Source organism: Symphodus melops, assembly GCF_947650265.1.
Source record: "Symphodus melops genome assembly, chromosome: 7".
NCBI lineage: Eukaryota > Metazoa > Chordata > Actinopteri > Labriformes > Labridae > Symphodus > Symphodus melops.
Window position 1 is genome coordinate 10,801,448 of NC_136697.1, and position 25,174 is coordinate 10,826,621.

The 25,174-nt window shown below is 40.3% G+C and overlaps 2 protein-coding genes across 2 annotated transcripts in view; both read right to left on the reverse strand.

Annotated features, from left to right (window-relative positions):
- The window catches only part of c8b (complement component 8, beta polypeptide), a 168,847-nt gene that overhangs the window by 49,797 nt on the left and 93,876 nt on the right, over positions 1-25,174 (reverse strand). The gene's annotated exons all lie outside the window — the stretch shown is intronic.
- LOC306826179 (transferrin receptor protein 1-like) lies at positions 8,651-24,306 on the reverse strand. Its single transcript, XM_079347338.1, has 18 exons — positions 24,130-24,306; positions 18,105-18,154; positions 15,266-15,503; positions 14,393-14,576; positions 13,696-13,921; positions 13,347-13,469; positions 13,154-13,243; positions 12,033-12,172; positions 11,750-11,901; positions 11,548-11,667; positions 11,340-11,425; positions 11,203-11,266; positions 11,021-11,088; positions 10,843-10,907; positions 10,604-10,697; positions 10,297-10,518; positions 9,991-10,149; positions 8,651-9,734 (listed from the first exon to the last, which is right to left on the reverse strand). Exons 2-18 carry the CDS (start codon positions 18,135-18,137, stop codon positions 9,492-9,494), a joined length of 2,307 nt encoding a protein of 768 aa, XP_079203464.1. The 5' UTR covers positions 18,138-18,154; positions 24,130-24,306; the 3' UTR covers positions 8,651-9,491.

Below are 25,174 nucleotides of genomic sequence, written 5' to 3' on the forward strand. Positions count from 1 at the left end.
CACAGGAAGGTGGGAGAAGGTCGCTCAGCACATTTGGGCTTGTTCTAAAGAAACAGCTGCTTGGACAGTTATTGTTGAGCATGTTATCACTGCCAGGCCTCTGTATTTACATTAGCACTCCCACTCGAAACATACCACAAACAGCGTGCAATCATTTGACTGAAAATATTGGAACACTTGGAGTCAATGACGCTAATCAACAGAAATACGGGTCGCCTCACAGCCTGGCATTTTGTGACATTCGCCGCGTGTACAGATGCTAAAGTCCTCACCGTTGAAACTGTGGAATATCCCATCTCGGTCCTTTGCTGCATGTCATTCCCTCACGGTCTCCTCCCAACATACAACCTGTCTCTCTTCAGCTGTCCTATCCATGAAGGCTAAAATGGCCCAACAAAATGTCACTTTAAAAGACAATTGTAACTGCTGACACCAAGACCAGCAACAAACTTAACCAGCTGATGTAGCACAGTGTTGTGTGTAATGGGACAAACACATCACAACCACTGTTGTCATCATTTCTGCATAAAGTGTTTTGTTTGTTGTTGTTTATTGTGGAAATGTTTGGGTTTTTTTTTTTTTTTTTTTATGTGCACCACAGTGACCAGCTTTCAGTTGTATTCCTCAATCAACCAATCATGTTGTGTCTTGTGACTTTCACTGTTTCACGCAGATGACATGCTTACTTATCTATAGGATGGAAGATGACGGAGCATGGGATATTCGCTGAGAACCCGACAGGAGTATTAGGAGACCCGAGGAGAGGTCACACTTCAAGCCTTAAGAGGAGTGACTGTCTAAGAGCATTCCTCCACCCTCCTGTGTCTCCTCCGACCATGTGGTGTCACCTGCTGTGCATGGTGTTTAACAAAGGGAGATATCCCACTGATCAAACAGGGCTCTGCATGGTTTTTTTGTTTCTCTCTGACTGGAAATATAATAAATAAACCAGAGGCAACATGTCAACATCTTCTGAACAAATCCCTGTAGGCTCCCACCGCGTCCACTTTTACACATCCAGTCAAACCTCCAACAACCGTAACGTTTTAGAAGAGAGACGCCAATATTTACACTGAATCCAGATGTAAACCACACAGAGATAGACAGGCTTCTCTCACCTCAATACAAACACACAATCACACAAATACAGCCAATATCAGAACACTATGAATTTTCTGATCACACTGTCCAATGATGATATGAATTGTTCAAAACAAAGAGAGCGTTGAAGTGATAAGTCAGTTTGTGTCTAACAGCTGTTTCCAATATGTCACTCCTGAATCCAAAATCACCCCAAAAAATACAAAAAAATAATCAATTATTTGCATCAATGATGTTATTAGCACTGTTTATATTCCTGTTTTTGAGCTGCTGTAACAACTACATTTCCCCCATTGGGGGATCAATAACGTTTGTCCTAATCCCTTAATCTTATGTCTTTCTCTCTATCACACTATCTATCACAATAAATTCAGGTTTTTTCAAAGTGTTTATCAGAACACTTCTATCTCGACAACTATTAAATTGTGATTAATTGTGTCTCATTAATACTTATCTCTCTCTCACACACACACACACACACAGAGCGTTGAGAAGCATGTGAAGAGTCGGCTGTACGACAGTGACCTGGACTTTGACCTGTCAGAGAGGGAGTGGGTCAATGTGCTTCTAGAGTTTAAGACTGAGACAGAGAGAGTAATGATGGTGATTACTGCAGGTTTGTAGTGTGTGGGTGAGGAGCTTGTGTTTGCACTGAAAGTATAGTTACCAACATCCTTCATGCCTGTTCTAATTGAGTGTGTGTGTGTGTGTGTGTGTGTGTGTGTGTGTGTGTGTGTGTGTGTGTGTGTGTGTGTGTGTGTGTTTGAGAAGGAGGAAGAAGTCTTACTCTGTTCCCTTCAGGCCGTGTGTCTGACACCAGGTGTGTCAGGTGTTTGTGAGTAAATGTGTGAGAGAGAATGAACAAGTGGGAACAAGAAAAGCTCCTACGAAGCCAAGCAGCACATATTTTCTCTTTCTAATGTCCGACAGGTGTTTTAGTCATGTGATTTATTTGATGTGACAGTGTCAAATATGCATGATTACATTTGTAAATGAAATTTGAATCATCTGTTCAAGGCGACTTTCCATTCAAAAGATTGCCATTTTTATTTGGTGGACTATCATTGAGTCTTCATTGTAACCAATCACGGGTCTGATTCCCTGATGACTGTCATTTACATTTTCAAATTATTCTCACATAGGACATGCTGGTTTAAACTGTAGTTTTTATTTTAAGGCAGGAAAAATGATGAAGTAGGTGCAGCTATTAGGGGATAAGATCAGTCCTGGTTATTGTGTTATATAACAGTACATTCAAATGAAATCTGTCATCAGCATTCAGGCAGTATAAAAGCATAAAGCAGACAGTAAAAAGACAATTAACTACATTATACACCTCGAACAGTATAGTACACATTGGGGTTAAATACTTTTTTCACAGCTATTGGGAACTACTTGAGTTGAATTTGAATTTTTAATGACTGATAATCTTGCCAGCGTTTTTAGACCAGAGGACCTTTATCAGAGGTTTTACAGTGGGATGGATGCATTTCTACAGATTTTTTTTAGAGTAGGTCAAACGGATTGGTTTAGACATATGTTTACTCTGATTGGAGACGAGAGCCAATGCAATGTAAGCAACCACAACCCTTTTCCCTCTGGATCTTCAATATCTTTGTTTTTCAATCTGGAAACAATCAAATGAAAACAGATCCTGGATTGAACATGCATATGACTAACACTCTGAAATATAACAGTATGATGAACTCTAAATATAAGAGCCTGCCTCACAGTAACATGAATGCTGTAGGAATATGGTTTACATTGTAAAATGTTGGGGGGGGGTTACACAACTGGGGTGGGCTCATCCTTCAGACTTCATTTGTGAAATTAGCTGTGGGTCATAAACCTAAATATGATTTGTATTAAACAGAACGTTTAAATATACAGTTTGTCAATGTTATCCTTCACCTACAGTAGAAGCAACACATGATATTTACAACCGAATAATTGTATAAAACAGTTGAAACAGTACAACAAACAAGGACACCTCCCACCTTGCTTTCATTAGACCAGCTTTCCAGTCAGATGAATTCATTTCCCTGGTGTCCTTAGTGCAGGTCAAACAGGGTGAGACTGAGTAGATGTTGTGGTGCATTTTGTTAAGATCTGGGCTGTGACGACAATTAATGCGGTCATAAAACTGGAATGCAACAAGTGCTGAAATAAACACAGACTTTGATATTTGTCAGTCAGACAGACGTGAACCCACAGGAACCTAACCTGGTCTTAATAGGGTCATATGATAGTTCAAAAAAGTGTACTCACAAGCTTCAGAGCTCAACATGAAAATGAACGTCAAGAGAAAAGGGTAAAAAGCTCAATCTGTTGTGGTTGTATCTAGATATAGATATATATATAAAAATAAAGAAAGGTAACGTTGAGAAACGCACTTTTTCTCTAAGTTCATCTTGATAAATGCAGCTGAGACAAAGACATCTTTTGGTAGGTGGCGGAGAATCAGGCCAACTTTTAATTCTTTCAAAAACAGCGCCTGATTGGTACATGGTCATCCCATTGGCTGCTGTGGGACAGCGTTGAACTAACTAGGAAGCTGATAGGACAGTTCAACATGTCAACACGGTGAAAGTGAGTATACAAACACCTCGTTCTTCACAGCTGACAGAAATGAATTTCTCATTTATTTATTTTTTATGTTAGAAGATGATATGGTTCTGGTTTATGACACAGAGACGTCATAAAACCAACAGGACAAGTGTTTACGTAGCCTTCAGTATGTTGACATATTTAGTAATGGCCTTAAACCATAATAAGCTTTGTCGCTTGCATGCTGATGTACGACAAAAACAAAACATTTTAAAATGGGATTTTATTTTATTTTTAAATAAAACAAACAAAAACAAACCTCATAAGGGTTTGAATGAGTATCTCGAATAATTAGGCTATAACAAAAGAGTTTACCAGAATGAGGCATCCCAACATTCAGCAGCACTGGCAGCTTGTTGGGTCAATTTAAAAAGGACGACTGCAACAAGTGTCTGCACACGTTGCACTTTCCCTTTAAATTTTAAAGCTAACATATCAAGAGAAAACTGCAAATAAAAGTAGGTTTGCTGGATATTTCTGGAGAGGGCGCCTACCAGTCAATCTCTGCTCCTGTCACTTGCTGTCACCTCCTGTTCCGGTGTGTTTCAGCACTCCAACAAAACAGGTTAATAGTCCCGATGTCCAGACAGGAGTGACTCTCTAAAGAGCTTCGGACATGAGACTGACACTGATCTACGTTTGCACCAGTTAGGGGCCAGCGTGGCTCTCTTGAACACCAGCACTGTCAGAAGTTAAAGTGCTTTGAGCCTTCTGCTGCGGCTGCCGTCGGTTCTTTGCTGTAGTGTATTTCTACATCACAAAGATCGTGTATATTGCTAGAGATGGATCCATCCGATAAAGGCAAATAAATTAGATTCATAGATTCTGAGTTTATCATGCACCTGTCACAAATTACTTTGTCAGTTCTTGCATTGTATACATTCTTTATTTCTCTGACGTTTTTGAAATAAAGCCTTTCTTTAAAGTACTTCTTTTAATAATTGTATAAATGTTAGCATATATAATTGTGAAAATGTTACAGAAATGCAGGCTCCAAATAATCCCCCTGCATTGTATAATTTGTATTTTCGGTTAACTTGTGTGCATGCCACACGTTTTGTGTGTGGTGAGGGGAAGGGACTGTTAATTGTAAGAAATAACAATAAAAATAAAAAAACACTCCAAAATTCTTGAAACTTATGTGACTTCTTAGCATTAAAGCAATAGTATGTGCGGGATGTCTGTTGTTGTACTGTAAAATATCTTTACCAGCAAAAACATTATGAAGGACAATAATTCTGATAACTGACTTGTCTGGATTTGGCTAATTACATAGGAAGAGTTTTAGTTCATCTGTTTCCATGTTATACAGTGGTAATGCGTGTGTGTGGCCGGGTGTTGTTTGTAATGACATACATCCAATTGATTAATCGTGACTTTCCTTATTTTATGAAATCCAAATCAGTAGCAGGGATTCACAGCGAAGTGAGAGCTCTTTTCCTTTCACATCTCTGATACACATATAGAGACTGTGTGCCCACTCTTAAAGCAACATGTCCCACTTTTTTTTAATTTTCACACTGTGAAATAACTCCAACTACTACAAAAAGTGGTGCTTCTATTTCTAAAATCAACTGAGAAATTTCATATAAATTCAAAGTTGTCCAAAATAGACTCAAACTTGTGACATGATTATTATTTTTAATATAATAAGAAGTAGCCATGCAAGTTGTGGTAAATAATTAAATCCATAAGTTTTGACAGGAAGAGTTTTTTTCTACCTTCTTTTTGAATCCAGACTCACTATATATGTTGGACTTCAATCAAATCGTCTGGCAGACTTTGTCTCCATCAACTGGTCAAGATGTATTACAACAACTTTAGTGCTAGTTTGTGTTGCTCAGCCTTTTAAGGATTCTTTATAAAGATCAGGGGCGTCACGAGGTTTTAAGGACAGGGGAGGCTTAGCCCCCAAGAGATGCACAGGATGTGATCAAACACAAGATTTCACAAACAGATAACAAAAACTGAGAAACTATCTATTATTATTATTATTATTATTATTATTATTATTATATACAGTAATTACATTATGAACTCTATTCTACCAACCATTAAGGGTATAATGAAGTGGTCATGCCCATTCCTGTTGCTGTTTATAGAATGAGAGAAGTGCCCGTTCCCTGTCCTCCTCACTGTCCCTTACATCCATAGTCTAAGAGGCTTCCCGGTTGCATGAAGGGGAGACCGGGGCATGTTGTCACACTTTTCCATATATCTTGAGATCAATATATCTTATTGTTATAAACTGCAAACCAAATGAAAGACTAGAATCTCTTGTATATAAATTGTATTCATGTCATTTTTACATTTTGTTTAATTATTGACTTATGAGCATTTAAAGAGCGTGTGTGGACATGTAACAACTTGCCCCATTGTGGGGCAAGTTGGTGACAAACCAAAATATATGTCAGCTGACCTTGTCAGGTACCTTTTCCAAAACTGTTGAAAACTCATAATTAAAAACCTGGCATGGTGTTTTAGCCAACCACTGTAGTGGGGATGGCTATATACTGTAGCTCTGAACTTCCTCATCACAAAAGGACTTGCGGTATTGCACCAGTGTATGATAAGTAATGTTGTAGTCCTTGGCTGTACTCTTAATTGTTTTTCCGGTCTTCACCTCCCTGACTGCCCAAAGCATCACATCGGGTGCAGTGTTGCCATGTTCTGTTCTCATTGTATAGTTCCTCACCATCTTTCCTTTACTTGCTTCTCTCTGTCTCTCTCTTTCTTCAAAAACTGTTGAAAAATGCAATATGACTACAACAACCACTAATGAGCAGACTCTGTCTATTTGTGTAAATTATTAAACTTTTCAATAATACTTATTTGTATTTCCATCATTAATAATATCATAATAATAATGCCAATGAATATTGTAAATGATGTATCATAATATATCAGTTATTATTAATATTCTTTATTATTAATAAGAATTAAAAACATGAAGATAACCTATTTGTACATCAGTAACTCATTCGGGACAACTTGCCCCAAACTGACTTTTTAGCTAATGTTGCTGTAACTCAAAGGTAGATTTCAGCAGGACATTAGGAAGGATTTAATAATATACTTGATTTCCCCCTTTACGAAGTGGAAATGAATGATTGCTTAACATCATAACTATTAGAGCATGCCTTTTAAATTACCACGAAGAACACTTGTAGTTTTTTTTTTTTTTTTTTTTAAGAAGCGCCCTCTAGTGGCTGAAATATTGACAGTGAGACAAGTTCATGAGACGACTTACTGTTTGTGATGTGATTGTTTATTGCAGCAACATTAATGTAAAGCTAAGCAGCTCGTACACAGTTGGAGAAGGAAAAAAAAAAAAGCAGTTACATTAACAAGTTCTTAAACACATCGTTTATCCATCAGGTGAGAATTTTGGAACACTTTTGTTTTTTTCAAACCAGTTCCTCCAGCTCCAGAGACGGACAAAAGAAAGATGCCAGTAAACGAAATGAAAACTTCAAGCACATGTTTTATTGTAGCCCAGCAGATCTGCTCAACCCCTCGAACCATACAGAATGGTTAATAGATTGCAATAGAGAGTTTGCAGAGAGGCGTTCAATGTAGAACAATTCATCTTTTCCTTCTGGAGGCATGACTGAAAACACAATGACCAGAGTCAGCACATTAGGACCACATCGACGCCTGGAACACTCACTGAGCCATTTTTTATATCCAATTTAAATGATTCTTTTATTTTCACAATTTAAGAGTAACTGGTAACATTAACTGAACATAAAGAAGCATTACAGGCTTTTAAACCAGTAACTTGTGATTCTCGAAGAAAACGGGGCAAAGGGGGAAAGGGAACAAAAAAATGCCAAAAGAAGCCAAATAAACATTATCCCAAACAGAACGTATTGTTCTGTCTGAATAAACTCTATACTGCAGTCATAACACAAAAAGGCACAAGGAAATCTTTCAACCAGAATGAAAACATCACAACAGAAAGCAGAATTTACACTCCCACTGACTACATCATTATAAACAAACCCATTTCTTTACTGGAAATACTGGACCACACGGCTGTAATCACGGTGGTCCCAAATACGTTTATAACAGCTAGTCTTTCAAGCACCTCCATCTGTATCCATCTCATGTGATGAGGAGAGAAGAAGTGACACATCAGAAGCGTTTGATTAAAATGTGACCAACAGAGGAATTTAAAGACACGCAGCTTCTCTGTGCTACTAAGCAGAGCGATGGGAACTGCTCTGATAAGAGCTTGTGTAAAAAAAAAAAAAACGTAGCACCATCTGAAGAAGCTACAGCGAGGAAACACCAGAGAAGAGTTCTGAAGATGCAGACAACACGAGCCGTGTGTTAGCAATGTATCGCATATGTACAAACATTATGGGAAACACTGTCCCCGATAATAAAAAAACATCCACCCCTACAGTGAAATATGGAGGGCACTGCCTCCGATACAGACACACACTGGTAGAATAAAAACTACCTTCTTCTTCTTCTTGCACATTATGGAAGACACTGCTCCCGATAATGATGGGATGAGACGTGCACATGCACCGAGGACCTGTACTGACACAGAGAGGGGGGGTTTTCGGTGAGTATTGGCCAATCCAGTGTCAGTAAGAAGGAACAGAAACCCCCCTCAGAGTCGTGCGGTTTGAAGAGAGGTTCCTGAAGGCTTCTGTGTTCAGTACGGCCGTCGGTCCACATGTACACTTCTGTAAGCAGATGCTGCTTTTGTCATTTCGACAGTATAACTGTCATAATTATGGAAGGCACTGCTCCCGATAATTATACATTGTTTTTTTTTTTATATAAAAGGCGATAAAAAAAAAACTATTTATAGTGAACCCTGCCACTGATAAATAAATAACAATAAATAGACGTACGGTTTCAGTTTCAGTGCCACATGGTTGGAGACCTTCTATGTTTGTTTGTTTTTTTTTGTTTTTTTTGGGGGGGGGGGGGCCTACAGAGGTTTGCTCTTAATGTCAGGAGGTGGACCATTCTAATTGATCTCTATTTCAGGTTATTCCTTTCATTATTGCATGTAACAGCTGTTGATTGTCCAAAATGTTGGCCGAACAAATGCATTACCTCTCCTGTAACTTTTGGCTCTCCGACGATAAGCTGAGTGGCAGATTTTAGCAGGCTAGGACATTTTTAGCTACCAACACAGATCGGGCTCAGGTTCAGAACACGAGTCTTCAGCAGCAGTTTGGATCTGTGAGAGCTGTGGTAAACATGATCAATAGGACTGAGTCTTATAACCCACCAGCATGATAACATGCGTTCTTCTCTGAGCTGGCACACACAACCTTTCCTGAGATCACGGCCTGGTGATGCTGCGCTATAAAAACAGGTTACTCTCACTTTATTCAACTCACTCAGAGTATAATGCCAGTTTGTTTCAGGTAGTTGTTAGTAGCACCAACGTATTTAAAATGCCACGTTTTGAAAAATGATACTACATGAAATGATGTCAGAAGAACTGAAGTACTTTCACATTCTGAAGAGATGACCTACTATTATGAGTATTGGTACGGGGGGGGGGGTGTAATGTGATCTAAATGTTTGGAGTAGGCAGCTGAGATAATCAAATACTCATATTGGCTGTGATGATTGTAACATTTACCAAAGGTTCCACCGTTATCATTTGCTCAATAACCTGAAGCTCAATTTGAAATCTGTGCCGCTGTGACAGTCGTTGAATCATCACAGCCGACTGTTTTTCACACCGTCAGTTTTGAAGGGAAGACCAAACCATAGAGAAGGAAGGAGAGGGAGGATTTTTCTTTTTTTCAGATTTCGTTATCCAAAGACCAAATGTTTCCTGCGAGTGAGTTGGCGCAGCCCTGAATGGTCCAGGTGGCCAGGGCGAACTGGTTGCGGAAAGCATCGGCGTCTGCGTCGGGGTTGTTGGCACCGAGGGCGTCGAGGTGGTTGGACAGACCCTTGAGAGTGTGAGCACCCGAACCCAGCAGGATGTGGCGGAAAGGAGTCTCACTGGGGGACACGTAGGGGGACAGGAAGTTCCTCTCCACCTTCAGAAACAAGAGGAGATGGAGGAAGATTAGATAATGTATGACAATAATGTGGCATACACTTTTTTTTCTACCAATAAAATGCTGGCAGCAGTACACCCAACTGATGACTCAGAGAAGAAACTGATTTGTTTTTATGGTCGTAAACGTAAAAAGAAAACGTTCCAGAGGAAGGCTGCTTCTTCAGCTGCGTCAGGTAAAAAGGTCTCCGTCATTTTTAACTTTCTGGATTCTTTAATGGACAAAGGAGTCTTACAGCCATGATGCGATCGTTGATGATGCGGCACATCTCGATGTCGTCCAGGTTGCTGTTCTGGATGTCTGTCATCAGGTCGTCAGAGGCGCGGCCGTACGAGCCGGAGGCCGAGTTCAGCCACTGCACGGTCAGAGCCTTGGGCAGCTTCTGGGGCTGCTTCTGAAAACAGCCAAACACAGCAGAAATACTGTGAATTTAAATTACGACTCTTGAAGAGCCTAAATTCAACGAGAAGGTAACGCAGACGGTGTCGACGACCTTCACAGCTGAAGCTACAGTCAATGTTAAAGCAACACGGACACTCACCCTTCGCACAGCCATGACTCTCCTGTTGATCTGAGCCACCTGAACCTTGATAATTTTGCCGTACTTCTTCAGGTCGAACCGCAGCAGATGATCATGCACCAGCCTCAGCACCATGTGGCCGGCGAAGCGGGTGGCTAATTCGGCCAGCTGAGGAACCTGGTTGCCCGTGGCGGCGTTCAGGTTTTCCTGGGTGTCCAGCACAGTGCCAAAGAAGGAGTAGTGCTGAGAGCGAATAAAGAGAAACAGTTAGATAACATATGTCCCAGGATGACTTAAAGTGATTTCACTAGTGCAGCGGGTGACTTACGTCTTTATCAGACTTGAACCTGAATGACATCGAGGGAATGCCAGAGAAGGCGACGAACGGATACGCAGCGTCGTTCATCCTAAGAGGCTGCAGCCTGGAGAGTAAAAGCAGGAAGGATTCTGCTTTAGATGTTATTCATTTTAATGAACAGAAGAGTGGAAGTTAAAACTCGTGAAAATGGTGATGTATAAATACTGAGAGACGCCGTGCGAGTGGACAAACAACACGGTCAGACTTACACATTTGTGTCCAGGTTGTTCTTTGCAAAATTAGCATAAAGAGTCCCCGAGTTTAGGAAGTTCATCTGAGGACAAGACAGATGGAGTTATGAGATAAACCTGAAGCATCAAATCATAACTTCTGTACTCAACATCACATGGAAAAATAGGATAGCACTGAAATGCCTCCAGCTTTTACCTCCTTCATGGTGCTCTCGATCAGACTGTGCATCAAAGGGCTGGCTGATACTTTGAATCCACCTCGGCCTGCGAACAAAGACGCATTGAGTTGTTCTGAAGCACATGCAGGTCTCATGCTGTGTGTATGTTTTGAATAGTTAACAGCCTAATCTGACATTAGAAGGTGCCTGACGTTAGTACCTGTTACAACAGCATCCAGGTTCAAGTAGGCGAAAGCTTTCGAGCTCAGAGAAGAGAGATAACCCTGCATTTACAAAACACCGTTAGAACAGCCTTAACTCAGAAATGGGGGGGTTGGGAGACGTTTCAGTTCCTACCTCCAACCACTCGGTGGCACCAACGTTCCCATATTCCCCAGCTGTCCAGCTGACAAACACAATACTTCTCCTCAGCTTGAATCCATCTGTGACGAGAGACCATGTGATCATGAGCTCAGCTGCTTCATAGCGTTGAAGGAGGATCCGACATGAAGGGCTGAATAACAACCTCACACTAGAGCAGTCAACGAGAGCTGCTGAAGCTTACCGTTCTTCACCATGTCTGAGATGGAGCGTGCCAGCTCAACCAGGACGCTGGTGCCAACGGTGGACGTAGCAAAACCTGGACCCCAGGCGTCTCTCTGGGCACCAACAACCACATACCGGTCTAAAATGTTCAAGAGAAAAAAAAGATGCTTAGTAGACAATCCCTTATTTGTCGTCTATATGAAATAAATGTGTGATTGTACCTGGATCCACGAAGCCCTTTATGACCCCGAAGACATTGCTGATCTTCTTCTCTGTAAGAACGTTGTTCACGTCCACGGTAATTGTATCTGCTTCCCCTCCCAGTCTGTCGAACAACCCCCATCCACTGGGCATGGCGGGACCCCCCAGCTCTCTGCAGGAAGCACACGGTAAACATTCATGATGCAAGCGGCTCCAAGCAGAAAGGTATCTGGTCTAAATAAAGCCGATCAACTCTTTTCTTGTGCACGGTTTCAGATGGTCAGAGGGATATTCCAGCCTTACCTCAAAATGCTATCAGCCATGCTGCCTGAGATGGTCTGAGCCAAGATTTTTGGAAGGCCTGAAGACTGGACAGGTGGAAATTGGGTGTGGTTGAAGGAGGGGAAGCCTGGGGTGTAGGGGTCCCCTGAACCCATGTGGACCTGTGAGACATTCAGGGAAGAAGGATGGAAAGACAAAAGTTCAAACCAGTTAGTCCAGCAGTCAGTCGCCTCGTGAAATCCTCGAGCTATACTCTTAAACTTCAGAAAAAAAAAACAGATTCTCTGACGATAGCCTTCCCCTTTTCTGTACATCTAAAGATTTGTTTTACTACACCTCAGACATTCTTGTTTGAGACTTGGTTTAAAGGCAAAGTCCCTCCCTGGCTTCATCTTTCTTTTAAATGGCTTTAAACAGTCTCTGCTGCTCATAAGATTTATTTATTCTGTAAGGACAGACAAAAATCCAAATACATCTCACATCCATCAGAGCGTGTGTTTTTCTATGTGCTTCTTCTTTCCAGTTTACAGGCAACATGTCATTATGGTTCACTGATCATTACCAGACAAATGCATTTACTTCCTCGTCAACACTTCCTGAACCAGTTGATTCATATCAGAGGTGAAGGATGTATAATCTGCAGTAGAAATGTTGGAGGAAACAGTTTGTTTCATGTACGCGTGTCCACCAGCACCAATCAGCTCGTGTTCTCCAACTTCAACCTAATCGTTGCCATGGTGATGGTAACTGCAGTTTCTCAAACACTTTTGTCAGTGTGCCAAGCTCATAACTGCTATTAAACGGATCTCGTGAGAGCGCTGACAAAACAACGATGTGGATTTCCTGTTTCCTGACAGAAATGAGGCCAGCTGTCCTCCACAAAAACGTTTTCTTTACATTTTTATTGGAGTCGATTGAGCAGTTTATCAAGTTTTTTTGTTGTGTTTTTCAAGAATGTGACGAAGATATTTTAACCGCCTGTACATCATACATTTGGAAAAGAAGGCCAGTGACGTCAACCCTTCTGAAAATTTGAAACATTTTCAACTTGAGAGTTTCCCCCCCCCCCCCCCTCAGAGTGAGGTGGACTTGGGGCGTTACGTAAGCAGTTTCATACTCCAGCCTCGACTGTTCACACTCACATGTCCAAACAGAGGGGTGTCCTTGGAGGAACCTGCAGGGTCTGGGTAGATCAACACAGCAGAGGCATTCATTTTGGCAGCATTGGCCACCTGTGCACACAAAGGAGTCAAGGTGAAGAAGGGAACATGAACAAAACATCTGTCCAACTGCACATCTGGACAAAAAAAAAAAAAAAAGAAAAAAATCCCCTACCTTTTCAGCCAAGCTGATCTTCCCGGCTCTGATCAGCATGACCCTGCCGTTCATGTTGATGCTTTTTTCCTGCAGTAATTTGAAGTCATCTTCCTGCCCGTAATACGCATACAATACGGCACCCTAGGCAAAAGATGTATCAAATTAAAATCATTTCATCCGACCAGTCTCGCAGCTCTATTGTTGTTGTTGTTGTTGCAGCAATAATGTTTGTTCACTGTGTAATGTTTGTATTTGTGTTTCTGTGAAAACTATAAATGTAATAAACAGAACATACAAAAAATTATTTCATCCATATTTAATATTTCAAATATGCTGTTCTGAATTAGACTTTAAAAAAAGGACTTACTGTTGCTGTTCCAGTGGCACTGTAGGATAGGAATCCTTCCAGAGTCTGAGCTGTCCCATTCTTGAAAACAAATCTATTGTAGCCAGAAGCCGGGGGGTCCTGAACCTTCACAAAGTGCTCATCAGTCCAGGTTTTCATGCCGTACTCATTGAACTTGTTCAGCACCTTGTTTCCCAAAGCCTCGTCACCTTGAGAGCCAGCCCGGTGAGAGCGACTGGAAAACTCACTGGAACAGCAGGAAACCAAAATCAAAGAAAATGAGAAGAAAAGGAAAAAATGAGAAAACAGTGAATCACTTTCTGAAATTGAAATACAAAGCTGACACTGACTGACAGGACACTCTACAGGTAGTCTGAGAGAAATTATCAATACAGCTTCTTGTGACACAATCATCGAATCACTGATGCCACATATCCATACTTCAAAGAGATGCAAAGTGTGATGGTCTCTACAGAGCTCCCTGCTCTCACTCTCCATGACTCCTTACCATGGAGCCTGGAACATTAGCGAGTGTAACCTGAACAGCACAATGTCAGACAGCATTACAAGAAAGTTTGAAGCGTGATGAAAGGTGAATCTGAAACCTAACTGCAGAGAATAAAACGGTTGTCTTTCAAAGTGACAATCGCAGAATCACTGCAATGTCTGGTGTCACACCGTATCGTTTCCTCGTATTGTTTGAGAGAGAAATATTCACCTGAAAACAGGCTCAAATTTGGCTGCAGAAACTTTCTGTGCGAGGAGCTTTTTGACATCATCCCAGTCCATGAGGGGGGCCGCACCCGTCTCAGGGACAACGGGTTCTTTAAAGGGGAGGACAGAGGCTGCACAGATCGGGGCCACATCCTTCTTCCGATGAACCAAGAAACCGATCAAGTACCCTGGAAGGAACAGTGATGTCAAATGAGTAACAACCAGCCAACGACAAGAAAGAGTGCATTTAGTCATAACTGCAGAATAAGCATCTGTTGTACTAACCAGGAAACAAAACTTAACTTATAGATCGGATTATTCTCTCTATGTTGCTCAAAAGGAACATGCAATAATACAGGAGCTATTGTTTCAGATGATAAAAAACACACTTTAACACATGAGCCACTTTGCTGTTGAATGATAGCAGGTTCTATCTTTTGGCCAAGGATCACTTACTTCAGTTTCTCTTTCACAAACACATAACATATCCGTCATATTGAGTGTGAGAGCTGCAGCTCTTTATTTATTCAATTTAAGTAGTATTTAACAAATACCATACTTCTCTAAAGTTTCCCCAGCTCTATAGCTCAGCTGGTTAAATAGCTATGTAGGTGAGCAGAATGTACCAGGTTCGAGTCCTGAAAGGATCTCATGTTATTCAAGCAGCAAATGAGACTGTGCTTTACTTGCTGTACAATGCTCGTAAATCGTACCAGCGTGTGCTGCAGCTCTCACACTGAAATTTCTTCAGAAATTTCCAATTCTAGTTCAGTTTAATCTTGATTGACAAGTGAACGTTGTGACCTTCAGGTACGTCACCATCAGAAACATTATTTTAAAGTGATGAACACAGATTATTCCATTTTCTCCCACTTACCGATGATGAAGATGAGGAGGGTGCCAGCTGCCATAAAGCAGAGGTTCTTGGGGCTGCGTCCGAGCTTATTAGCCACGTAGGGTTTGCGGTTGGCGTTGTGATTGAGGTGTTCCCCGACACCGTTTCCCCCGACTTCCTCATCCATGTCAGACGACAGCTTCATCTCCACCTGGCTGTTATCCCCTTCCATGTTCTGGGTCAAGTTGAAACGGGTGTAGGAGTGCGGCTCCCCGTTAAACTGTGAAGACAGAACAAGACAGCCAAGGAAAAGAAATAAAATGAGTCAGGATTTTTCTTTTAATAAGCTTTATCAGGAAACAGCTAGGGGTTTTGTTGTGAATGCCAGCCACAGAAAGAGAGCTTGGCTACACCAGCTGGGATGTTTTATCGTCGTAAAGAAATCCTGTAGAAAGTGTGGTTTATGATCGACACTCCTTCTTAAATCGCTATTTAATTTTATTCTTTTAACAAATGAAAACGTAACCTTCTGCTTCATGACTTGAGTTTGCTCATGTGATTAGAATTTTTTTTAAATCAGGTTTATATGGAATCATGCTCAGACTTACTGACGTATAACCCTCGATTTAATTATCTTTTAACAAAGATAAAGTTAATATTTCAAACAAAAATTCACTTACACGAGTTGATTCCTGAGTGTGAACAGACGGATGTTGAATGAGGACTAAAAATCAAAAACTAAGCAGTAGACCCACAAAGAGGATCCCTCAAAAAGAAAATGAAGTACTTCCCGTTTTGAAACAACTTGTGGAGGAGGGAGGAAGTAAAACCACAGATGTCAAGTTTGAATAAAATGTCATTTATCTTGGGAAAAAAAAGTTGTTCCAAATGGTTAAAATAAGGTGGAAGTCGGTCTCCTTAAACTTTCTGGTGTAGGTTGCAGAAAGTCATAGCGAAAGGCTGATTCTGTTCACACCTCTACATCAGTGCATCTTATTGAAGGGATTATTTTGGATTATGTATTTAATGTTTTATTATTATCAGCAATTATTAACTCTTAGTTTATTATCAGCAGGATAAATTAGACATAGAACAGTTATAAAGACTTGACATATAGTACTTTAATTCTTAATCCTATTTTAAAATATTATGATGTGTAAAACTCTACAGTGGTATGCATAACATGCATTTATAATGAATGAGATTTATATGTGGTAATAATGCAAGATTTTTAAAGAGCTCGCTGAGACATCAAGTCTGCAAATACATGAAATCAGAACTCACTGACACCATGGCGACAAAAGGCTGCATCTAAAACTTTGCTTGGATCATAAACCTAAGAATAAACGTTTCACACTTATTCACTCATCGGTCAGAAATAAGAAAGGTTAAATATACGACAGTTAATAATTGTCTTCATATACCAAATATATACTCACATCTGTTGAGCCACATCTTTACTTATTCACAGTTTGTTATTATTTCTATATCTTGGCTCTAATTAGAGTTCTACATACAATGGACATGATCATATTTCTTTCATGTGTGGTATGCATGCTTCTATCTTACATCGTCATGTTTACATCTGTATAGGAGCGACCACATTTCCCCCTAAATAATCAAGTATTTTATTTGGATAAATGAAAAGTCTGCAGTTTGATCTTAATGAGTAATTGCTAATCCGTATTTAAGATTTAATATCTTATATAGTATATATATATATATATATATATATAGTATATATATATATATATATATATATATATATATATATATAAGAGCTGCAGCTATCGAATATTTTAGTAATTGAGTATTCTATCGAATATCCCGTCGATTAATCGAGTAATTGAATAAATCATACTTTTGCTTAATTAAGTTTTAACTCGTCTTGGGTCGTCCCTACAAACCTGCTTCTTTGCAGTTACCATGGTAACGCCTGCTTGTTACAGCCAACCACCTCTGCTCTACAGCTGCTGACACTCACCATATTACTGACAGGGTCCCAAATGAACTTTTTGATTCACTGGTCAAGGCGGCAGGTAAATTAAAAATACAGGCCAAACATGTTTTAATGGCTGAAATAACAAATACTGTTTTGTGTAGCCTACACATCTGTTACAGTATTTAATTGAGAAAGCATTATGGTGTGTTGAATCAATCACAGAATCAATCATTATGTCAGATCAGGAGATTGAGAAACTTTAAATATATATTTGCTAAATTATTATTCCACAAACAAGTTATCTCTTGATTTAGCTTTGAAGACATTAGAGATTTAATATAATCAGCCTGTTCATTATTAAAAGTGTATCTCTGTCTGCTCCTCAACTGCTCTCTGTCGGCACGCTCACAGACTACAGAGACCATAGACGCGTCTATGACAGAGACTGTGAGGACGCTGCTATCGTTATGTTAGCTGCAAACACGGAGAGAGTGAACGGAGAAAAGCCGACCGTTTGACCGGATCACGTGTTCCCGACTGGGTCGTATGGATCACGGATCAACTGTGTGCTGACTAAAAGTTAAAAGGGGCGCGCCGCGCTCGCGTGTGCGCGCGTGTGTGTGCGCGTGTTAGCGCTGAAGTGTCTGTGTGTAAGAGAGAGGAGCATGTAGCTGCAGCTATATTAAACGTGTTTTATACACATAGCAAAGTTTTGATGACGCAAAAAAAAAAAAACTTATCGAAGCCTCGAGGCAGCGAAAATTCCTCGATGAATTTTTGTAATCGAATTATTCGAGGAATCGTTTCAGCTCTAATATATATATATATATATATATTAAAAAAAATAACACTCATTTCTGAAACACATGAAGTCTTACTGTAAACAAGGATTCTTATTACAGGGTATAAGGCTGCATTACAGGCAGGCACAACACTCACAATTTTGGTAATCGTTGACCTTGCCTGATCCATCGCTGCTTCTCAGGAGTCTGAATAGGGAAACAAACAAGATAAACATTTGAATGAAGTTAGTCTCCATTTTCCTCTCATATTTGATGTATTAAAAATAACTTCAGGCTCCACCCAAACTCTATCTGTGGTTAAAAATACAATTTCTACCCTTTGGTACTTCTTTTAAAACAGCAGTATATCACACTTAAATGTTTCTTGGCTGTGTTAACAATGCATGACTGTTTCATTTCTGAGAATAATGGGGTGTCCAGAGAACACGTCCCACCTCTTGTTCAAACATCCATGGGGTTTCCTTTGCTGCTAACTAGAAAGACTGCACTGTTTCTCAGCACAAAAGACCAGTGTCCAGTACAGGTCAACACAGACTCAGTGCCTCCGTGTGAACACCACTGACAGAAGAATACAACAGAATAACTAGCTTCCCACTAGCATTGAATCAAGCCATTAGCCAATCAAAGCAGGTTTCAACTGAACACTGAAAGAGGAGCTGAAACTCAAGTCTTGTGTATATTTTCTTAAATATTCGAATGAAAAACTTGTGTAAAAGGAGAACGGCCACACGGCATGTGATCATCGCCAGGAGAGAGGCCTGCGCTGTGAGGTCCACTATGGACAGCTCGTCACACTCTTACTAATATGCACCATTTTGCCTTCATACATGTTCTACTGCACTGTCCTTATACATGCCTTTAAATCACATCAGAGGGATCATTGTTCTATTTTTAATATAATAAATGCACAGTCAAACATGAAAGACACCAGTGTTATATTTCTGACCACTCTGCGGGTTTTGTGCTGATTCGCTGTTATTCGACACTTGATCGTCCTCCGCTGCAGATTGGGAACGCTGGCTGTTCGATAAATTGCGCTCAATGTTGACTAGAAAATTTAGTCTTTAAGAACATCCCTTCTCTATGAAAAAATCTGGCGTGTCACATTTATATTTTACGTACAATACTGAACATTGTAATAATCAGAAAGGTGTTTCTACTGGACTACTGAAAATGTACTGGTTCTGTGGTTCTGCAGCTCTGGGACTGTCTCTATTTCAGTGACATTTCCTCCTTGGAGATGTTTCCAAATGAACATCTCGTCAACAAAAATAAAACTGGCATCACTTCCTTGTTCAGGACAAAAGCATAATGGCCTGCAGGTGTGTTGTTTTTGTTCATATGTAGCTCATACAAAGAGGTCCTCACAAGAGTAGAAAGCTACACAACGTCTCAACAACAAAGCACACCAGAGAACAATGTGCCTGTACAAACACATACAGGGGGAGAAAGGCTGCTTCATAGTAAACACTGTTTCATTCTGTTCAGTTTTTGCTTCCTTCCTGTCTCGTCTTCATGTCTTTGCATTTACAGAGATTACGCAACAGCGACAACTTCTAATAAAAACACATCCACAAAGAGCTGGCCATATTTCTCACAGTTGTACCTGAAAGTGAGCCATAAGCAAAGTTAATCAACTCCAGAAAGCCACAAGGACCAACTGTGAGAACGTCATTAATTTATCAGAGGAGAAGAGACAAAACAAGCACGGTCTTATCTGCAAGCTGTGTGTGAGACGTACACTGCATTAAGGGTTAAGCCGTCTTCACACTGAATGAACTTTGGACTGAATTAAACACTTCCATGTTGACTGAAGGCTCAATCATAAACCACATAATCCCAAAAAAATGTGAAGAGACACTGAACATGTTCAACGTATCCAGAGACTTCTTTTTCAGTGTGGAGTGATAAAAGGGAACAAATAAGAGACAAAAAAAAGATGCTGGGCTTACCTGGATAGGTCATGAAAAAAATAAAATGTAATGACTGAATTCACAAGAGCCAAAGTGGACATTGCGTGAGGAGAGTTGGTTTGGGAGAAAGCCAAGTGGGAAACTAACGATGGGGCTGGCAGGCCTGTCTGCTCTAATTTGAAGCGTCAAAGCGTGGCCTGGCTAAAGCCCTACATCAGGCTCCAAGACAGCCTGGATGAAAAGCCTAACCTTTAACTCAAAGTGCATTTCAACACGGCAAATGACAGCGCCATACATGCTCGCAGAAGGTCACTGCATGTCTTAGTAGTTAGTACACATGTAGGCTATTCTGGGTGCAATGAAGAGGGGCTAACTTTAGAGCGTGACATGGCCTTGAACGGCCTCCCAATAAAACGCTGCCCGTCAGAACACAATGTCAAACAAGAGAAGACCCTCTGCAGCCTCACTGTTTCTGATTTCATGTATAGCCTGCTTTGTCACCCAAGCAGAAGAAAGTTTCTAAATGTCGATTTTAAACTGCTATCAAAGACTCTTATGCTGCTTTGTAAAGCTAATTGCTCTCTAACGTGGCCCAACTATGTCTATAATCTTACATACCAAAAATACCAAGCCCAGGCTTAATACTTTAATCTGATTAGCTACTTTTTTTTTTTTCTCCCAGTTGAAGACGTATGGACATAAGCTAAATAAAAGAACTCGGTTCAGAGGTGTGCTTGATGTCCTTGAAGGCGGCCATTTGCTTGTTGCCGTATCTGACTAAGAGACTGAACTTGCATCTCTGAATGACTTTCAAACACATGCGTAGGAGAGATAGTGAGAGCAAAGTTGGGTCACACCCTTCTGGGATCTGAACTAGTAGCTGTGGTCTGTCAAACTTGCTCAACGAGGTTCTCTTGAATGTCATCAAAGTGGATGTTGGATAGAGTTCAGTGCGATTCAAAGAAAGGAGAGATGTGAAAACTATTACCTCCCGGTTTTTTTCTCCTCTATTGAAGGGTTGCTCGATTCATTGCAAAGTCGGAATTTACCACAAGATATAATTTCAGAAAGGCATGCCTGGTTGTAATGGCTAAACATTCACTTAATGTAGGTAAAGAGAGATGACGCTCTCCAGAGCTAACAGCTACTCTCTGATTATTTTTTTATTTTGGGATAATTTTGTGCCTGGATTTCTTTTGGATTCAGGAGAAACAGATATTATGCATCACACAAAGAACAGCAGGTAGACATACAACAGTTACCTATAGGTTATATGTAGTCTTTAATTTCAGGTTAGACATCGTACTTCATATCATTATCACACCTTTAAACAGCAACTCGTCTCATATCATGTAGGCTTACTCGAATTGTCGACCTATGACACGAGAACTAACAAGACTGCAAAGGACATGAAAACGATCGGATGTTTTTTCTCACCAAGCGTGAGAGTTTAGTTCACATGAAAGCCTGCACAGCCCTGCAGACACATGAACTGTCCCTGTCAGTGGTGAAAGGTGTTGTTTCCAGGTAAAGAGGGAAACATGTTGCAACAGCAGCTTCCTCACCATTTCACCAGAAGCTTTATCTTGAGAAAGAGCCGATTTCTTCATAAAGTTACTGGAGCTGTCAGCGTAGGGGAGAAGACTTGTGTTGTGACATTACCACAGTGCTTCCTGTAAACTCCACAGAGGGTTACCAAAGACGCAGAAAGCTGGAGGTGAACCCTCTCTTCAATGTAATACCTGAATAAATCACTCGATTAGCAGAGTAGAGCTTACAGGACAGGTGCAAGTCTGCATGCAATCCAAGCTGCTGACATGCTCTGCTTTATATTTACTCTAAAAACATGACAACGTTATTACTAGTTGTGACCTCAGATGCATCGTGCATGGTGCAAAAGACTTTGCTCATCTGTGTTTGGGGTGCTCTCAATACTACACAGCATGTTGGTGCTTGTGCAACAAAAGCAAAGACAAACTGCCGATTAATGTCGTCATGAAGCTGCTCGGTTCATGCCAGACTCATCCTTTTGTCGCAGATACAAATAAAAAAGAAAATGGTGTGAACTCATTTAATTGGATTCATTTCTGATCAAAATAATCCAGCAATCACTTCGAGACATTCCTGTGAGCCTGAGGCCTTTCCCAAGCCACGCGATGAAATGTGAAAATCGCTAAAACAGAATTCCTCTCAACCAGGTGCTCTATCGTTACAGGAATCATGCACAGTGCACCAGGAAGAAGAAAAGCCATTAAAGGACGGTAGCATTGTATTTCATGTGTAGACGCCACAGGTTTGAGATTTAATTCAAACGTTGGAAGAAGAAAAAAAAATGGGGAAATCAAATCTATAACACGAGGTATATTACTATAGTAAACACATTTGTTTCATTTGTAGTGGCTTTCACTGCTATACCGAGGATTACTGATCAAACACATCAGCAAAGTTGTTTACATAATCTTTTAGATCAAAGGAGACACGATCTGCTAAAACCAGACGCTTCATTAACCCATGCATCACAAGTTCCAGCAGAACGTGCAGCCAATTCACCAAACACTACAAATACACCATTGTATGACTGAACAGTCAAATACAGATACTTTATGAGCATAAAGATTCATCTCAAATATTCTTGTCTTAACATGATTTTAAGAAAGTTAAAAAGAAGAAACAACACTTTAAAACTATTAGACAAAGAGCTACAACCACTGTATCAGAATCATGTGAGAGAACTCATTCGGTGCAATGTTATCTTTTAAAGAAAAAAAAAGAGAAACAGGTGGAGGAAACATTTTTTGTAGGAGACTAAAAAGATGGTGAGAGAAGGAGAAAATTACAATGAGGAGGAGAGATGGGGGGGAGGGGTCAGGGTTAGGTAGGAGTCATTGTGCAGTGGCTTATCATGTGAGAGTCACATTGGGGCAAAGCTCTGACGAGTTCATGGGAAAGGAAAAAAAATGAAGCAGAACGGTGATGCGGGCAAATCCCCATTTACTGGGCTTGCACAAGTAATCTTAAAAACAGCCAGCTGAATTACAACACATGACACAGCAACATGGGATGCAGTTGCGTTGCATGCACAGTAGATGAAACATCGACCTCCGGTCCTCCATCTTCAGCCTTTAATTTTAACCATAATGTAGACGCAGGAGATTACTTTCACCAAAAGTTTGTTACCTACATGTTACCTAGGGGTCCCACCAGGTGGCGTCAGGTGTCTGCATGCTTTAGATGCAAAGGATGACCAAATAAAGTTAGTAAAACATTAATATTAAAGACTAATACTACGGTATATACAGTAAATCTGTTCTCCACAACTCGACTTAAGAACACGCACACATTGCCTTTTTCTGTGTATGTAACCTCAAATGTAATGAGAGAAGAGTCAAAATGCTCAGCCCACAGTTAGACTTGTCACATTCACCTGCTGCTAATCCAACATGTGTGTTCAATGTCTTACTTGTGACTAACACACAACAGCTCCTCTAGATGCACCTCACAAATAACCAACTACTTCCTTCCCTATATACGTTTGTACACCATCTCTGAGAGGCTTTTTGAGCAAGAACATGCGTTTGGAAAAATGTGTAAATTCAGTTTCAGTGAAAAAAGAAGCGGCCTAGCCTTGAGGTTATATGAGGTTGAATATTATTGTAGCAGAGATAGCATATCTCTGCAGCAGTCTTATTGCTCTCTGTCAAGGTCAGTAAACAGGGACAGTGTAATGTCTACCTACTGACACGGTAACCCCTGAGCAGGAGGGTCATTCAAGGAAGCTAGCTGTGTTTAACATGAGCACAGTAAGAGCTCAATAAGACTTGCTGGACGTGACTGCAGCCTCTACTCATTATGGCGTCCTTTTCGCACTGGCAACTTGACAGCTAACACTGTAAATGCAGATTCATGTTTGCGCTGTAATGAAGCAAAATGTGCCTTAAAAAGTGACAGCTGGAGCAACCTCCTCCTCTGCTACTGCTGTGTGCTTTGTTGAACATGCTATGACACATAGTATTAAATTCATAGGAAAAGTTAGTCCCGAGAGCCCATAAAATGAAATTATATAACCTTTAGTACTTATTTATACTTCCCATGACGAAAACATAGGGATTATAAAGTCCAATATTCACTGCCCGAGACTCGTAGTAAATGCTTTATGGTCATGTTGAAGCTCCATTGTATCTCGAACAGTTTACAATTAACAATTGTAAGCTAGCTGTGTATTACTATTATTATTTTTAATGCTCTCACCTTGTCTTTAAAACAGCTCAAAGCGACTGTTGTCTTCTGTGACAGCTCTTAACACGAGGTTCCTCTCCTCCTGGTTGCTCTCTGCTTCCTATCTGTTCTCTTTCAGCCGGTGTCCTTGACCATGCTGCCTGCAGTCTTATCTATGGGACATGCACGAGTGGGGGCTGGAGGCGTCACATTACGTCACTTCCCGAATAGTTTTTTCTCGCGCCAAAATCAGCCATCGCGAGATCCTGATCTGTCCTGACGGTACACTTGGTTTACAGACTAGAATAAAATAGACTCATTGTCATTCGACATTTTAATTAAATGATAGATATTCAGTTATTCAATTGTACAATGAAATTAGAAATGTTTCACCTTATTAATGCGCATAAACAGACATACAGATTATAAAACATATCACAGATGATATGGACGTTCTTTTTTTTTTTTAAAAAATGCCTTCAATTTACGCTGAATTTTGTTTGATTAGACTTGAGATGTGTCTCAAAAAGGAACTTTTGCTGTTTTTCAAATTTTATTTCAAAAGCCAGAACAGATTATTCAAGATTGAACCATGCCATGAACCTGCAGCTATGTAATGGTACTATGTAATGTTACTTCCACTGCAACTGAATTTTCAAGTGTCTTACAAGCCCATAAGGGTTGGGCACATTGTGTGCATGACACGAAAATAAATTCAATAAATTAATCAAACTACAGAACACTGACAGGTCAGGGTATAGGCTATCACCATAGACTATGAATTCTATCTTGCATAATAACATCGACAAACAAGACAAGAAACAAATGGACCATGGGGGCAGCCTGGTTCTGAGAAGGTGGCATTACTACTTGCATTCCTCCTGGCTGAAAGTATTGAAAGTATTCTGTTATTATTAACTAATGGAAATAACGTGTAGCAATGATTCTTCAAGAACAACCTATTACCGAAACGCACTTAAATAATATTAATAAATCCCTTCTGACAGTCTTGTCAAATTTAAATGATTAAGTATGATAAAGTAGCAACAAAAATCTTTCAGCCAGCTGTGTTCAAAAA